Raw genomic sequence first — 17,659 nt, forward strand, 5'->3', positions numbered from 1 at the left:
ATTTTTGGACATGCTAGAGGGAGGAAGACCTCGGTGGCTTCCAGAGTCACTTCTCTAACGTCAAGAACAGATAAATATACAGACTAGACTTTTAATGATTGTTATCATATTTGTGTGTTCCCTTGAAAAATTAGCCTTCGGGGATGAGCTTGCAAATACCTGACAGTACTCCGCACATGTGATGTTGGGAAAGTAGCGGGCAGCAGAGATCAGGTTGTGGATAGCAGGTCCGGTCCCCACATCCAACAGCCGCTCTCCAGACAGCTGACCTATAGGGCAGTATGTGATAAAAAGTATGTATTGTTACCTTTGCCAAGAAGGTGATATGTTCGGTAGCGTTGTCACTTTGTGTGTTTGTTTGTAGAAGACCAGCATGGCTCAAGAACGCTTAGATGGATTGTACTGATGATATTCTGTATGTATGTAGGTCTTGGTAGATAAGATTTGGGGCTCCCTAGCAAGTTGTTACGGTACTGCATCGGAATTTTCTATTTTGATATCTCGATTTCTGGACATGCTGCGGTCGTGATGTTTGAGTGGCAGTTTATAAGCTCTTGGGGCCGACAGTAAGTGGTGTTGGGTTGGGCGCTCTAGCGGTTTGTTTTGGAAATGCCCCAAGATATATGATGGGTCATCCCGGGCCCTGTCTGGAAGGAACCCCGGTGAAGGGGGTTGTGTGTGTGTAGAAGACACAAAGAGAGAAGAATAAAATGATAAAAACCGTGGACTGCACCAAAATGTGTCTGGGGTCCTTTCAGTCCTTTAACATCAAGTTAAGCGAGCTTGCAATATGTATTACTATCAGGGCGTTACGCTAGTCCTTGATCAATGTCAAACGGCCATGAATGGAGACTTTGCTGCCCAATGTTTCACTATAGACACGGGAGGGTGTAAGTCTAAGTAAGAATCTTTCACGTTCTGCCTGGCCTTCGGAGTACCTAGCGCCGGGGACCAGTCTATGGGGATGTCTCACTACGCAGTAATTAGTCAGCTTTTGCCATATATAGATAGCGCATATGGATCAGCCAATCACAGCGCAGGAAAAATAGAATGTCTTACCCCCCGCGAAGGTGTCCTTCAGGTTGTTGAGTAGCCACGGCATCCAGTCCTCGTGAGACGCAGGTATCCCGTCAGGCCCCATGGGGTAATTTTTCTTCAAGTAGCTCTTCGCGTTGAACTTGTCGTAAGACGATGTTTCCTGGACATTTCGATGAAGGTTAGACATCCAGGTAATAAGATATGCCCAAAAGCAGTTACTCAAGCGCCTGGATATGGAAACGACGTCGACCAGACGTTTCAGATAACATCCACTATCTTTGGTCTGAATGACACTGACGAAAAATAGTGGATGCTATCTGAAACGTCTGACCGATTCCACAATCATGTCCAGTTGCTTGATTAACTGCTTTTTGGCATTTCCTGGACATTGTTACGCAAATTGGGATAATGGTCGAGACCAGTACTATATACAATTCGTTGGCCTTCACCCTTTGACATATAAGCGAGAATTACTGTTGCTGCGTATGTGTAAACGGATTGGTGAAGGAGCTTATAGCTGCGCAGTATTATTTCCTGTGCGCTTGAACCAAACTAAAGGTGTGTTGCCCAGTTTTTATCCAGACCCGTGCTACTTGTTCTTCTAACAACTACAACAACAAACCTGTCCGTTAGATGCCATAGTGTCGCGATCGGTGGACATACTGTTTTACTCGTTGAAACACACTGGGCCAACTTCACTCCAGCAAACTGATCACGATTGTTGAACGCGTCGCAGAATACGATGGCACACCTGTTAAAAATATACAGTAGATTACTTGAATGCTTTGTTGATACCATGTTTTGTCGCTTCAATTCTTGTTATAACGTTTACTGTGTCTATTTTGAAAATTTAGCCATCTTTTTGTGCCCTTTTGTCATCCATTAAACTTACCGTGGCCTTAACAGATACTAAATATGTACTAACTGAATAATGTTAACATGAACATCACCATGGACGGATTATGCCTGGATAGGATTGTTAAATTTGTTGACACGAAGCCATGTCGGATAACAAAATTCTCTGTAAACAATCAAGTGTTTTACTCACGACCGGGCGGCCGTCGGTGGCCTAATTACAATCAGGGACGGCGCCAAAAGTCGTGCTTTAAATAGTAAGACACTTGGTTGTGTGAAAATGACTTTGTTATTAGTAACTTAACAACCTGGTGGGGCTGTTCATGGAGGAAGCCTTGCAAAAAAGTGAAATATAGACAGCATACATTACTTTCTGTGGGTTCACTGTGTCGTATAGATCCACACGGATCACTGCCAAATTTCTAGTGACCTCGTCAGACCGAGACGATGTCGTTAGACCAGTCGGGTAGCATGTCACGTGGCAATGTGTTATGGGTTTTTCGGTGGGGTGGGGCACCGGTGTTGTGGCTCGAGACGTCTTAAAAACTGTTTCATATGGTCTAAACCTTGTCGACACTTTCAGAACAAACTTTAAGGTAGTTGCCATCGCAACGAGACTTGTTAACTTAAACAGAGCTGTGCTGTACCGCCCACCTCTCATTATCCCTGACACCGCCGTATAAAAAGGTATGCAGACTGGGTAATCCTCGAGGTATGCACGCTTCAGACATCCAGGTGTTCTTGAGAGGGACTCAACTACGCCGATTTTAATGTGGTGGTCTTAAGTCAAGGTACTCGGCTGAAACATGATAGTTGATGTGGCACCTGTCAGATCGTAATTGCCATTTGCCGCATTGCGGACGGGGAAATGCGTGTCAACGAGTCACATTTCGATATTCTATTGTTTCCATACATCAATATCGTGCTGTAATCCTTATATTGTTATTGATGAAATTTTGCTGCTCTGTATCTGTATGTAGTTTAGTATCTGTGTGTAGTATAGTAGCCATTGCCATACGTTGTATCCTGTACAATTGTCGAGAAATAAAGTTCACTCACTCATTCATTCATATATGAATGAATGAATAAAGTTCACTCACTTATTCATTCATTCATATTAAAGATTGAACTGTACATTCAAACATTTAAGAGATATGTTTAAATTACCGATATGTGGAAGAAATACTGACACATCTATTACAATTTTATTGCTTCGATTTTCGACCAGTAAAATGACCTACTTTATAAGTGGGTCATACGCTGGTTTCGTGAATGACAAGTAGATCTTTGCTGCCATCAGGGTCTATATCCTCGGGAATATCAGTGGAAGTTGGGCTTTTACTCGAGTCTTCCGCCAGCTTGTCAAAGTTCTGACGTTGCACGTTCCTCGTCCGATGGGCCTCTAACGCTGACGTCATCACGGTGCTGCACAGGACAGTACCCCCCGCGACGTAGAACGAGACGTTGTAGTTCCCAGTGACGTCATACAGATAGCCTATGCACCAAAACGAAAAGGCCAAAATTACATGCATGCAACAGTGACGTTACGTAACTATGTAGTTTGTACAATCGTAGTTATATACAACATAGATGACATAAGCTAGCCCTTGAGCATTTGGATTGTAAGCCTCATTGACTATCCCTCAACCGAGACGGGGGCCGAAGCCAACTGCCGATCACCTTTGACCCGTTGCTGACGCCATACTTCCGTTCAGGTCACGTGAAATAGGCTTCGGGTCATTTAAACTTGAGATGGATCAGGGGACAGATCGTTGGCAAGTGCCTTGTGTACGGAACTTGTGTATAAAAAGTATATTATAGTATGTTTGTCTATGAGTGATTTTCTCGATAATGCTTCCCCCATGTTAATTCTTATCTAGCTTGAATAATATATCAATACGTAATCTGACGTTACAACAGTTGATGTTACCTGCAAGTGGTGGGCCGAAGAGCATTGAAAACCCGCGGACGCTGAAGGCTATCCCGACAGCACTCGCCAGTCTCTTGACTCCGCAGAACTCCGCCAGAAACACCGCGGTCTGGGTGGAAAGACTTCCTGCAAACAGGCCCACAGAGAGACAGCACGCTACCATAGACGGGTAGGTTTGGGCGAACGGCAAGAACATCAGGCTCAGGCCGAGCCCCAGGCTGCACACCACGAACCCGCGAAGGAGGGGGTACAGCCCCAGGTTTGAGAACCATCCGTACGCGATTCTTGACACGCCGTCGCCGATGCCGACCACCGAGGCCAGAAAGGCGGCCTTCTGTGGTTCCACTCCGATAGTTCTCGCGTGTTTTACCAGATGTACAAACGGAATGACGTAGCCGACTACCAGGAACATCATGGCCAAGTTGAAAACGGCAAAATACGGAATTTTGAACAGAGAGAGGTCAAAGGCACCGCACAGGCGTGCTACCAGTCCGTGATTCGTTTTCCTAGATGTTATTGCATTGTCTTTTTCATCAATGTCTGCTTTTAAGTTTATCGGTCGTAACAAGGTACCAAACACACAGCCTTGTAAGGCGATCCCTGCCACGATAAAGAGGGAACCCCTCCACCCGTAGTTGTCGATGAGCAGCTGAAACACGGGAGGAAGGGCGAAGGTCCCGACTCCGGATCCTGACAGAGCGATCCCGTTGGCAAGCGCCAGGCGCTTCTTGAAGTATCTCCCCACCATGGTAAGGCAAGGCGTGTACATGAACGAGAAACCAAGACCTGTAAGGAAAGAGCAACAATCAGAGAAACGTATGGTAAGTGTTTCCTGAAGTAATTTGAATGCCTCTCGTGATCACTCGATGATACATTTACTGATTAGATGTTTAGGATGACATTAAACGGATTCAGGCCCACAAAACTTCTCAAAGGGGGAGGCCGAGGGGGCATTATGGCATGCGTCATTTTAGTCAGGATTCGAACACGTTCGAACATTCTGGATAAACGTTCGGATGTCGTTCGATGCCTTCGAATTTGGTTCGATGCGTTCGAATGTGGCTCGACAGGTTCGAATTTGCATCTAAGGATTGTGGTGATACTACTTTAGATCAAAAGCGTGTGGACGCTTGAAATGGTTATTGCAACGATATTTGCAGACTGGTAGTTCATCATAGCACAAATCAGAAGGAGGTGACTTACCCGTGATGAACCCTGCCGTTAGGTTCATGACAGCCAGGCTGGTGACAAACATACTGGAGAGGAGACCTGTGGTGGCCAGCAGACTCCCCGTCATCACTACAGCCCTGCAGCCGAACATGTTACACAGGGCACCCGCGGGGAGGGCTGCAGCAAGACAGCAAAGTAAGTACATGTAGTCCATATTCAATCGTGTAGAATTTAACACCGGGATTATTGAATGCACCTTCAACAATTGATAACTTTCAAATAATTTCAATTGATCCATATAAACATCCACTGCACAATTTCATAGTTAGGAGAATATGATGTAATATTATTGTCAAATGTATGGTACACGGTTTCTGCAATGCGCTGCGGTGCGGCATCCGCTGGTTCGCATTTTGCTTACAAGATTTCAAAAGTGAAGGCCCCTTATTTGTAAGCACGTTTTTGTTAGGTGTTTGTTTATTATGTCTCAGAAGCCTTCAACTTCCACAACACAACAAAACACAATCCATGATACGTTAAACTGCGCATACGCAGTTTAAGCTGTGAAACGTCTTATTGCGTTGTTGCAATCCAAACGTAGATATAATCTAATTACTGTAAATGCAGAAATGTTCGCGGTGGATTAATGTTCGCGGTTTTCGCGGTGCTTAAAACCACCGCGAACATTTGTCTATTATAGTATTAGACTGCAGTCTACGGTGCTACCGCGAATTTAAAACCAAGTGCAGTTGCGAAAAGTCCTTTTTCCCGCTACCGCGAAATTAAATCCCTGCAAACTTAAATGCATTTACAGTACCTCCGAACAGTGTGACCGCCCCCATGATGGAGCTAACCCACGAAGTGGAGGCGGCGTCTTGTCCAAAAGCCTCCTGGAAGTACGGGAAGAACACTCCGAACGACTTCATCGCACCGAGAATGAAAACATGAGACAGAAAGGCGCTCAGGACGACGAACCACCCCCAACCGCCATCTGGCGGCTCCTCTTGGTACTGCACATGTCTGTTTTTGGTCATATTGTGAAGACGTGGGTGTTGTCAATTTGATCACCTGTGATGGACAGAAAAGAAAACATAGGTTATGCAAATATTGAAGTCATTTACATAATCAATGATGAAAAGTTAAAATGGGGTGCTAATATAGAATAGGACTTTGATACATATAATATTTTATTTGAGATGAGAAAAAACATCAATTAAAATATGATTAATACAGCATTATTTGCATAATCAATGAGACAACATGATGTACCTCACGGAGGTAAGGGGTCTATACACTCTTGTTTAAACTGCATCCATGAATGACATTTTCGCTGATTCTTGAGTTTTTTACTGCATGCAACCTTATTCAGGTACAAATAAACAAAGCAGACAAACACGATCAAAACATAAGCTTCTGGCAAAGGGTTTATAGTAATTAACACTTTCATATTTACACATGTACTACTAGAAAATGCATTTAAATATTGAGGTCCGTACTGTATTAAAGTGTACAATCGCATTTACCGGTACGGGTCAAAGTTCGAAAAGGCATTTAAGGACATGGGTGCCACATGAACTCTGAAGCGATATTATACAAAGGTAGAAGAACTAAAGGCGTAGATTACAACCACACTGAGCCTTTTGGAGAGAGAAGCTATTAAACCTTTTCTTACAGGCGCGCGGGTTGTTGCCAATGATGGTTTTACAGTGTCAGTGTGTCCTTTATCCTAAATTTAGTTCGTGGTGCAAGGTCAGACGATGAAGGCCATGGAGGTAGGGGGGTGGGGGGTGTAACCGTGTTCTAATGGTCGTCACTGCCACATGCCTCTGAACAGTATTGCAGTGGTTAGTTTCTGAGATGGCAAAATAGCTGCACTGAGCCCCCCTGAAAAGGTGACAAGCGACCAGCCTTAGACAAGAGTTAGTCACACTCTCAAAGCAAAGCCATGCGCCATCTAAGGTCAAATGGAAGGACCATTACCTTCTTCACCCTAAAGACGAATCGCCGATTGGAGGAAGTAGGTAACGCAGCGACCGGTCTGTGATCGTGGCGTGATCACGACCTTTACCCTAGTTGCTGGTAATGGGTCAGGGTCGGGCATAAACAATCTTACTGCATTCATTTTCGCGCCTTCAAGCAGAGTTAACTACAGCCGCACTGTGCTCTCAGAAGAAGGGAAGGACCCCCCACCCAGGCCATTGCGCGCGCACACACACACACACCAAACTCAGCTTGCAGAGCACTAGCCTTAACATGGAAATGCTGAGTTAAAACAATGGTCCATTGTTATATTCGTGGTCTCTCTGTGCTATCAATAATCCCTTATGTCAAAGCTTTCAACGTGCCGTTTACTGTCCATGGTGTCCTACTATGACAATTTATTGCTATGCCATTTATAGCCAATGCCATACCTTCCGCACGTTGGAACGCTCACGCCCCTTTCGGACACCTCACCTGCGCTAGACCAGAATTTCGGACGCAACAGTGTGTTTACTCCCCAAACGATACCAGCCATTTTGCAATGACGCAAGTCAGCAAGGGAAAGTTTACCGTAGTTCAGAGTCCAAAGGTTGTACTCTCCAAGCAGAGGTTACGCTCCCGGATGTTTTGACTTTTTTATGCGTTTGTATCGGGCATTCCATTTTGTGCCGTTTATTTAATGATTCTTTGATGTTTTCCAGCCATAAACATAGGCCGCTAGACATAAGTATAACGGTACAAAACAAAAAGCCCAAATAAAAACATAACAAACGCCAAAATCAACCGGAGTCTAACATCTGCTTGGAGAGTACAAAGGTTGTAAAAAGGTTGTACGAAGGTACGTTCGTGCAATGTCAGTCCCAGCAGTTTACCTCGGGTTCACCTCGAGGACAGTGGTTAACTAGTACCGGCAGGACTTGAAACATCGGAACTAGCAGAGTGAAATAAACCCTCCACACGGTAAGGACGTCGACGTTGAACTTTGCTTTGATTGATATCTATAGTGCGAGGGTTCAACTAAGGGGTGGGGGGTGGGGTGGAATGCTGTTGTGGAGTTTCGCGTCTAGGAGTTGGTCTGCAACCTTTGAAACTGCCTGGTATCCACGTTAATTTTTGCACGACTTTCAAGACAAGGGCACTTGTTGCCAGGTAACTTCAGTGGACGTTTTATTTGGACATTTGTAGTGTCTACAGCCATATGGACTGAACTCGGATACTAGGTATGTTCATAGTTGTCTTTTCCTTTTTGTCGTAATATTAATTAGTACCAGCTCTCATGTTCTTTTTCCTTCAGTGGCCCACCTTTTATCTATGTTTGCATTAAGATGGCTAACAAGAGAGGTGCAAACTATTCAGAGGCCCCGGACGGCGGTTGGGGCTGGTTCGTGGTTTTAAGCAGCTTCCTGTCCCACGTGTTCATGGTCGGAACCTTCAAGTCCTTCGGAGTGTTCTTCCCGTACCTACAGGAGGCGTTTGGGCAGGACGCAGCGTCCACGTCCTGGGTTAGCTCCATCATGGGCTCCGTCATGCTGTTCGGGTGTAAGTACATGTCTTATTGCATTCTCTGTGTCTCGCATACCCTGGGAGCCAGACTCTAACCAAGCTCGGTAGAGAATCTGCCGGGCCTGGCTTGAATCTGGCTCCCAGGGTACGTCTGGCATTGACCATACGAGTAATTTTTATACACCCGGGACGAATCAGCTCCAGGTGATTGTTACTGGTTCTGGTCTGGTACAAAAGTAGAAGCCAGTTAATTGCACAACGGATTAACGCACACTTCTGTAAACTGCACGGAATCCCAAAATCTCAAACAGGTGCGGTCCAGCTAGATAACTTCGCATTATTGCACCAGCCGGATAATTGCACAAAGTTCACTGGCAAATATGCCGTGCAATTAAGCGACTTCTACTGCACCAAGAAAACCTGATGTTTTGGGCCCCTGGCAGCTTTTCCAGGTACTGTAGCATTACACCCCCTAGAGTGGTACATTCCATAGACAACCAGTCTGCTCGTAGCCTATGACCTAACTTTGCGACACACAACTTTAACTGTTTTTAGCTGTTATGATAAGGCTAGGGCTATAGCATTAAAATTCTCAATATTTCGTAGGATTATTAAAGCGTTAATTTTGGTTTTGACATCTGGTTAAGGTGGTGAAAAGCATTAAAAATGTCTAACCATTCTTTCCCCTCACCAGCCCTCCCCGCGGGTGCCCTGTGTAACATGTTCGGCGGCAGGGCTGTAGTGATGACGGGGAGTCTGCTGGCCACCACAGGTCTCCTCTCCAGTATGTTCGTCACCAGCCTGGCTGTCATGAACCTAACGGCTGGGTTCATCACGGGTAAGTTACAGCAAATGTTACCTTCTTCGTCATGGTATTACCAGAGCCATGCCCACAAAAGCTGCTTGCATCACAGGGAAGACGTACGTCATTTCCGCTTACATTCGAACACGTCGAACGACATTCGAACTGTTGGAACGACATTCGAACTGTTGGAACGACATTCGAACTCCTCGAACGATATTCGAACGCGTCGAACGACATTCGAACATACATCCAGAATTTTAGAACGTGTTACAATCTGTGACGCAAGCGGTTTTGCAAACGGTTGCATCTTGGTGCTTTCTGGACTTGGTCGGTAACTCTAATTGGCAAAGTTTTCTTGACTGAATGGGTGCTTTTGTGACAATCATCGTTTTGAACATTAACGGCTCGTTTGTCGTGCTCCTTCTTCCACAGGTCTTGGCTTCTCGCTCATGTACACGCCTTGCATTACAATGGTGGGGAGATACTTCAAGAGAAGACTCTCGCTTGCCAACGGAATTGGAATATCAGGATCCGGAGTCGGAGCCTTCGTCCTGCCTCCTACATTTCAGCTGCTCATCGACAACTACGGGTGGAGGGGTTCCCTCTTTATTGTGGCAGGGATCGCCTTACAAGGATGTGTGTTTGGTGCCTTGTTACGACCCTTACAACTAAAAGCGGACATCGATGTCCAAGAAACTGAAAGTACCATTGAGTCTCACGTAGCTGATGAACCAATGGCAATGCCTAAGAAAACGAGCCAAGGACTGATGGCACGCCTGTGCGGTGTCCTAGACCTCTCACTGTTAAAAATACCTTATTTTGCGATCTTTAATGTCATCATGATGTCTCTAGTAGTTGGATTCAGCATTCCGTTTGCACACTTGGTAAACCATGCGAGAACTGTAGGACTAGAGCCGCAGCAAGCCGCATTCCTTGCCTCTGTGGTGGGCATTGCCGACTGCCTGGCTAGAATCGGGTACGGCTGGCTTTACAACCTGGGCCTGTACCCCCTTCTTCGTGGGTTGGTAGCGTGCAGCCTAGGGCTCGGCCTGAGTCTGATGTTCTTACCTTTTGCACAAACGTACGCAACAATGGTGATCTGCTGTTTGTTTATCGGAGTGTTCATGGGGTGCTTGTCCACGAAGACCGCGGTGTTTCTGGCCGAGTTCTGCGGAGTCAAGAGACTGGCGAGTGCTGTCGGGATAACCTTCAGTGTCCGCGGGTTTTCCATGCTCCTCAGTCCGCCACTTGCAGGTAACGCCGACTGTTGCAACATCGGACTATTTAATATTATTCAACCTGGATAGGAATTTACGTGGGGGAAAATCATCGAAAAAGACTTACATAGACAAACATATCAATAACCCCTTTAAAGATGCTATCCGTTGTTTTTTCATATACATTGTACAAGGTACTTAACAATAAGCTTTCGATCTATCCTCTGATCCCTCTCAAGTTGAAATGATCCGGAGACTATGTAACGTGACCTCAACGGAAGTGTGACGTCAGCATCGGGTCAAAGGTGGCAAGCATCTGCCTGAGCTGGTATCGGCCCCCGTCTCGGTTGAGGGATGGTCAATGAGGTCTATAATAAAAAATCTCAGAGAAAAGCTGTGTGTGCCGGTTCATTTCATTATTAATACATTAATGTTGTAACTACCATTCTACAAACTACATACATGCCATAATAATATGTGTGTTTTTTCGTACTGATGCGTAGGCTATTTGTATGACGTCACTGGGAACTACAACGTCTCATTCTACGTCGCGGGGGGTATGGTCCTGTGCAGCACCTTGATGACGTCAGCGTTAGAGGCCCATCGCACAAGGAGCGTGCAACGTCAGGACTTCGACAAGCTAGGATCGGAAAACTCGAGTAAAAACCCTCATTCTATGGACATAGTTCATGACATGGACTTTGATGACAGCAGAGATGTTCTTCTAATTCGTGAGACCAGTGTATGAATCACTCAAAAATCGGCAAGGTGCAATGTTGAAGGGAAAGTCTTGTTGTCCAACTAAACATCTAGATGTCAGGTGTTACTCGTATTCAGGGATTTTTAAACAATTCATACTATATTATATATTTCTAGCTTTATCAAAATCGATATTTGAGATCACCAAGATTCCACTTCTTTTGGAGTTGTTGATGCCTTGATTCTTAAATCGTCTTTGATGATGGAAAAAACCTTTATGGACAATAAATTCTCATACAAAATGCTTTTGTTGCCTGACGGCAATAAACACAGTTTCTCTTTTGTCCATGGGGACATTGGACTAACATGTTCGCGTGTGTGTGCGTATATAAGTATGTGTGTATGTGTGTGTGTGGTTTGTACAGCATAACTCAAGAAGCTATGGGAGAAAGATTCTACAATATAGGTTAAGTTCGTTTCTATACGCTCTTGAGAGCGGGCGTACAGACGGGGGGGGGGGGGCTTTTATTATATCTTGCTTTTAACATCACGCAGTAGTTTCCATGTCAACACAATACATTGTAAATGTTACGGAGGTATTTAATGTAAAATCATCGTAATACTTTTCTAGCGCGTCCATTTCATCGTTATCCACGTCGTCTACGGAATGTAAAACCAGGTCCTCACCGTCTGTAGCCTGGAGTCCAGGCTTGTTCGCTTTGGTCCGCTACCAAAGGTTGGATAGGAATTTCGACCTTCGGGAGCGGACCAAAGCGATCAAGGCTGGACTACAGACAACACTTTCAGTCGACCAGGCTCTACATCATACAGTGGTTTCCAAAGTAATAAATGGTGCCGAAATCTCGGATCTTAGAACGAGTTTATCATGATCCGGGATGTCTACATCATCTACGGTATCCAAGACGACCTGGTCATGGTTTCTAGCAGTGATGGTCCTGTAGATTTCCAGAGGGAGTAACAGCAGCAGACTGAAGAGCACCAGTCCACCGGACACGAAGAACGACACCTTGTAGTTCCCCGTGACGTCAAACAGGTGACCTGAAGGGCAACATGCATGTGTGAAGTTTTAAAGTCAGTTGTCACAGAGAACACCGTCATATAGATATAACTACATTATACAGTCTAATACCTGTATACTTCATGTATGACAGAGAGATTAGATGTAACTTCAGGGAATGATTATGTTATTGTTGTCGTAAGCACCAGACGACTGACACAATGGTTACTTTTAAAGTAGCAAACATCCTGTGGTGTTCGATTACATTATGTAGCAAATGGCAGGTCAGAGACCGTGGAGCTGGTCATCATACTATATAGGATAGACCATGTGAATGTAAACATTTTGCATTTACTTTTTTTTGCAGTTACCTTTCTACTTATAGTTTTTCAATTCAAAGCAGCCTCATGTGTACGAAATCATACTGTAATAGTGAGAGCAGTCCTTACCTGCCATAGGCGGCCCAAAGAGTAGTGCCAGACCTGTGACGGTGTAGCAAAGTCCGATGGCGCTCCCCAGTTTCTTCACCCCGCAGATATCGGCGAGTATCACCGCCACCTGGCACAGGCAGCAGCCCTGGAAGGCCCCGAAGAAGAGACAGTACGCCACCAAGCCAGCGTACGTTTGAGCGAACGGAACAAACACGTGGCAAAGTCCAAAACCCGCGACGCACGCTGTGTACCCTCTCATCCGAACGAAGAGCCCGGAATCGGACAGCCAGCCGTAGCCGATTCTGGACAGCATGTCAGTGATGCCGATAACAGAGACCAGGAAGGCGGCAGGTTGCGGCTCTATACCGATGTCTCTCGCGTGCGCTACCAGATGCACGAATGGCACGAAAGCGCCAAACCCGAGAAGAATCTGGCAAACAGAAAAGGCGGCAAAGAACGGGTCTTTCAAAAGATAGAAGCCGAAGGTGTTCGACACACGGCTACACAGTCCAACCCTTTGTTCTTGACCTTCCTGACGTTCTAGCTCTTCTGGTTTGAGAGTGCTTCTCAAGTGCAGCGGTCTCAACAGCGCCCCGAACACGCTCCCGTTCAGAACGATCCCGGAGAAGATGAGCAGCGCGTTCTTCCAGCCGTAGTTGTCGATGAGGAGTTGGAAGAACGGAGGGAAGGCGAAAACGCCCACCCCCGCGCCGGAAAGCCCGATGCCCGTGGCGAGGGAGCGTCTTCTGCTGAAGTACAGTCCCACCATTGTTATACATGGCGTGTACATCAGGGAAAACCCGAGACCTAAAACAGAACATGTAGAGTTACTTGAAATTTGACTGCAACAGAAAATCACTTGGAAACTTAAGTACTCTCTATTTTTATTTCACTGTATGATGTTGAAGTAAAGCCCCGCCATGGTTATACATGGCGTGTACATGAGGGAAAACCCAAGACCTGCAAAACATGTAAAATTAACGTTACTTGAAACCTTGCTCGGATATTAGACTCCGACCCGATCTCAATAATATCTATCACGGTCTAACTCTGGGGAGCTGCTGTATAACTAATTTCCTTGGGGGCATGTTGGCCCTGTAGCCGAGCAGTTGGGCTGTATAGGCTCTTGAAACAGTCTGGTGCCCAGGCTACTCATTCAAAACACTAACTTAAGTCTAGTCACCGGAATGCGATGAAATCTTAACTTTAGACAATTCAAGTCCTAAACTTGCCTTCCTGGTAGGCTTTTCGCGAAACAAGGCGGTTAGATGCCATGGTTCCAATATCGACTACTATCACTCCTGGGACCGTATGGGGAAATTGTGATATCCTTTCGTTTGTGATATCCTTTCGAGAAACCGGTCACATCACAGCTAATTCAGACCCCTAGAAGATCCTCTCGGTACGTCTCGTATGTGTGACGTTCTGTGACGTAGGCAGGTGCAATGGGTGTGGCCATGATGGCGTATATATGCGACGTACCTGTGACCAACCCCGTGGTGACGTAAGCATATGTGACGTACCTGTGACCAACCCCGTGGTGACGTACATGGTTGCCATGGAAGTGACGAACATGCTGGAGATGAGCCCCGCGGCGGCCACCAGGCTCCCCGCCATTACCACGGGCCTGCAGCCGAACCGGTTCCCCAGGGCGCCGGCTAGACCGGCTGGGGACACGGGAAGGAAACAAGGTACGAGGGGCGTGCAATTAGTAATGGTCCTGACCCATTTCCCATAGCAGGAGATTAATGAAACTTGGCACAGTTATTAGTCTTTCTCTTCATAGGAATCACCCAGAGTTATGCATTTCTCCCATCGTTTGATGCAGCTCTGGACACCGATTTTGTAGGACACCCCAGGTTGGTCCTCCAACTGATGCCTCATCAATGGCACAAGAGGGACGACCAGGTCTGGGAGCTGTTTCCACAGACTTCCAGCCACGTTTGAATTCAGGATGCCAGCGTTTTACAAGGTCATATGATGGGGCATCATCACCATAAGTTTCATTCATTTCATCAAAAATCTTCTTTGGTGTGCGTCCTTTCAAATACAAAAACCGGATCACTGCGCGACACTCAACTGGTTCCATTTCACACCTGGTCCATTTCGCACCTGACTAAGTTCAAACACCAGTAAATCAGAAACCACAATTAGTTCAGAGCTGTCTTTTGCAACATAACCCATAGAGATATGAATTATTACACATACAAAATTTCATTTAGATCAGACAACTGGAAGTGGGTCAGGACCATTACTTATTGCACGCCCCTCGTACATGTTCTCGGAACTGACAAAGAAACAAACAAACAAACTGTAAAATTGGCTTCTATCATTAGCTACTACGACCTTTTGCAATTGTATGATGGATACGTTGATGAGGTACGCATATAATTCAGATTTCAGACCTTCAAATAGCATTGAAGAAACATTCCAAAGAACATTGGACTATTTGATGATTGCAGTTTTGTGAGTTTGAAAAAGACTGAGACTCACAGCCAAAGAAGACCACTGCTCCTTGTATGGAGCTGACCCAAGACGTATTCGCAGCATCTTCATCAAACTCCTCACGGAAGTACGGGAAGAAGACGCCGAACGACTTGAAGCCGCCGACAACGAAGACGTGAGACAAGAAGCTGCTCAGGACAACCATCCAGCCCCAGCCACCGTCTGGCGGCTCACTATGGTACTGCAACCGCTTCATCTTTGCAGAAGCCTAGTACTGGTATATGAGAAAAACGTCATGCTATTATATAGTTACGTTCATTCATTCACTCACTGACTCACTCTCATTCACGCAATTTCTCAGTCACATTGATTTTCACTCACTCACTCTCATTCACACTCACTCACTCACTCACTCACTCACTCATTTACTCACTCACTCACCCACTCACTCACTCACTCACTCACTCACTCACCCACCCACTCACTCACTCACTCACTCACTCACTCACTCACTCACTCACTCAACCACCCACCCACCCACTCACTCACTCACTCACTCACTCACTCACTCACTCACTCACTCACTCACTCACTCACTCACTCACTCACTCACTCTCTCTCACACTCACTCACGACCAGGCTTTACTAGTTCCGATTATTATCATGACTATGTAATCACTGATTTGGAATAGAGCCGATCGATGTTGCGACTTCGCTAGTTATTAGAAGAGTGAACACACATGGCGCCACCAGTGATCCAACGGGTTCGTTGTACGTACAAAGGTGGAAGGCATGGGGAGGGGAACGTTCATCGATATCTACATCACATATTTCATAACAAACGTCAAAACCCTACTAACTGATTCTGTACGCTAGTCAACGTAAAGCATTAGAATTCTTTAAGATTCTTTTGAAACTTTAACCACATACTAATTCCCAACGTCTTTTATTTGAGAATCCTGATGTATTAGTACTTACATGAACAGCGTGAAGCAATCATAAAACCGAGTATCTCACTGACTGCGTCCCTGCGGCAGAGCACCCATGACGACTTTCATCGACGAAACTTCGTTTTATGTCATTTTTTAAGTCATACTTATGTGCTTTGCATGATAATTCAATATAAATGTCACGTCCAGGGTGACAGAAATTCTATTTAAAACGTAGCGTCACCGCCAACGCGCCAAGATACCCCCCTAAAAGAAGCACTGACCTGGAACAGCGTGGCATTTCCCCTTTACATCCCTGATGGTGCTCTTCTCGTTAGTCAGACGTCAGGAGAAAGTTCATGGAGTCTGACTGCAGACTGGTGTCTCAGAACGTGAATATTCGCTGTTTTGGAGTCCATGGACAGGAGTATGTAGCAGCCTTAGCATAGACTGATGGTTGATGTTTAGCAGGCACAGTCTCAGTGGAAATAACCTGGTCACCACGTGAGAGAAGGGTTACGAAAGTTTAATGTGGGGTTCAAACTGCAATCTAATATTCTATGCAAGCATTGTTAGCCTCTACCAGGCTCCGTGGATCGGTAGAATCATTATCCTCACCACCTCGTGGTGAGGAAACGTACTCTTCTGGCCGGATAACTCCCCTAGCGTACTATAGATTCTATTTGTCCAATTTCTACAATTAGACCACCGATCCACGAAGCCTGGTAGAGTCTAAAGCATTGTAGCATAGAGCCAAGAAACAAAATATCCCTTTGTAAAACAAGGTACCAAAGCTGAATGTATAAAGCCTGGGTATCCTCAATCATGTGTTGTGATTTAGGGGTTTGAATGTGGTTTAGAGTTTTGGATGCGGGTATCTGCAGACCCCTATTAAACACAGCCCCCCGACGTGGAGCGAAACAAAACAGGTCGGAGTTCATTTGACTTGTGGGTTAATCTGTAACTAGTGACGTATTCATAGTTGATTATGGACCGGGTGAATGCATAACAGGTTAACATGATTAGGGGCGTACACTGCTGAATTAACGAATAGCCAAGCCCAAAACGACAAGGCAATATTTATTTGTTTATTTATTGCTTTGGCCGTTCGGCACGCGCTGTGGCTATTACAAAGGGCTATATATATATATATATATATATATATATATATATATATATATATATATATATATATAAATTATGTGATAGCCGAAGACTAGTTGGGCAACCCTGGCTGTGCGTGCCGAACAGCCAGTGTAATAAAGAAATATATATTGTCTTGGGCTTGCCTATTAGTTAATCTTGCTCGAGACCTTGGGGCTATATGTCATTATGTGACTTCTTGAAAGCGATTTAGCTAGTAATAATTTTCTTGGAGCGTGCATCATAAAACCATGTCTATTGCTTTGTAATGAACAGAGCGGACATTCTAAATCAATCTCCTTTCTCTCCAAAGTCCTCGAATATAAAGACTAGTACCGATCATTAAACAAGACTGATTCTAGCTAATCTCCAAGCAGATCCTAAGGGGCCATAAGATAGTATCAATGCTGGCAAAGAAGTATAGTCGACCAAAGGGAACCAGACGTACATACACACTCCTAGCTAGGCCGGCTAAACTTCTTTGCCAGCTTTTGAT

General features: G+C 45.3%; 3 protein-coding genes and 1 long non-coding RNA gene across 4 annotated transcripts in view; 1 reads left to right on the forward strand and 3 right to left on the reverse strand.

The window, feature by feature from the left end:
- Positions 1-1,225, reverse strand: part of LOC118428020 (nicotinamide N-methyltransferase-like) — a 3,662-nt gene extending 2,437 nt beyond the window's left edge. Inside the window, exons 1-2 of the mRNA XM_035837986.1 lie at positions 1,060-1,225; positions 160-269 (exon numbers count right to left, since the gene is read on the reverse strand). Of these exons, the coding sequence (XP_035693879.1) occupies positions 160-269; positions 1,060-1,225 (276 nt within the window). The remainder of the gene's footprint in view (positions 1-159; positions 270-1,059) is intronic.
- Positions 1,226-1,659: 434 nt separating this feature from the next.
- On the reverse strand, positions 1,660-2,476 carry LOC118427993. Its single transcript, XR_004832601.1, has 2 exons — positions 2,264-2,476; positions 1,660-1,789 (listed from the first exon to the last, which is right to left on the reverse strand). It is a non-coding gene; the product is annotated as an uncharacterized LOC118427993 (long non-coding RNA).
- Positions 2,477-3,102: 626 nt separating this feature from the next.
- On the reverse strand, positions 3,103-15,427 carry LOC118428021. The gene is made up of 11 exons (XM_035837987.1): positions 15,140-15,427; positions 14,170-14,313; positions 12,665-13,453; positions 12,111-12,256; positions 10,350-10,545; positions 9,152-9,299; positions 8,386-8,502; positions 5,811-6,049; positions 5,027-5,170; positions 3,824-4,609; positions 3,103-3,388 (listed from the first exon to the last, which is right to left on the reverse strand). Exons 1-11 carry the CDS (start codon positions 15,345-15,347, stop codon positions 3,147-3,149), a joined length of 3,159 nt encoding a protein of 1,052 aa, XP_035693880.1. The 5' UTR covers positions 15,348-15,427; the 3' UTR covers positions 3,103-3,146.
- On the forward strand, positions 8,281-11,525 carry LOC118428197 (monocarboxylate transporter 13-like). Its single transcript, XM_035838202.1, has 4 exons — positions 8,281-8,512; positions 9,171-9,314; positions 9,714-10,535; positions 11,002-11,525. Exons 1-4 carry the CDS (start codon positions 8,299-8,301, stop codon positions 11,244-11,246), a joined length of 1,425 nt encoding a protein of 474 aa, XP_035694095.1. The 5' UTR covers positions 8,281-8,298; the 3' UTR covers positions 11,247-11,525.
- Positions 15,428-17,659: the final 2,232 nt, after the last annotated feature.

The sequence above is a fragment of the Branchiostoma floridae genome, chromosome 12 (assembly GCF_000003815.2).
Source record: "Branchiostoma floridae strain S238N-H82 chromosome 12, Bfl_VNyyK, whole genome shotgun sequence".
Taxonomy (NCBI): Eukaryota; Metazoa; Chordata; class Leptocardii; order Amphioxiformes; family Branchiostomatidae; genus Branchiostoma; species Branchiostoma floridae.

Excerpts from the sequence above, each read along its gene's own strand:
- LOC118428197 (XM_035838202.1), top strand. The coding sequence starts at position 8,299 with ATGGCTAACAAGAGAGGTGCAAACTATTCAGAGGCCCCGGACGGCGGT. Across the intron at positions 8,513-9,170 it reads CTCCGTCATGCTGTTCGGGT|CCCTCCCCGCGGGTGCCCTG; the intron begins GTAAGTACATGT and ends TCCCCTCACCAG. Across the intron at positions 10,536-11,001 it reads CCTCAGTCCGCCACTTGCAG|GCTATTTGTATGACGTCACT; the intron begins GTAACGCCGACT and ends ACTGATGCGTAG.
- LOC118428021 (XM_035837987.1), bottom strand. The coding sequence starts at position 15,347 with ATGAAGCGGTTGCAGTACCATAGTGAGCCGCCAGACGGTGGCTGGGGC. Across the intron at positions 9,300-10,349 it reads TGCGTACGTTTGTGCAAAAG|CCGTTAGGTTCATGACAGCC; the intron begins GTAAGAACATCA and ends TGATGAACCCAG. Across the intron at positions 5,171-5,810 it reads GGCGGTCACACTGTTCGGAG|CCCTCCCCGCGGGTGCCCTG; the intron begins GTACTGTAAATG and ends GTCTTGCTGCAG.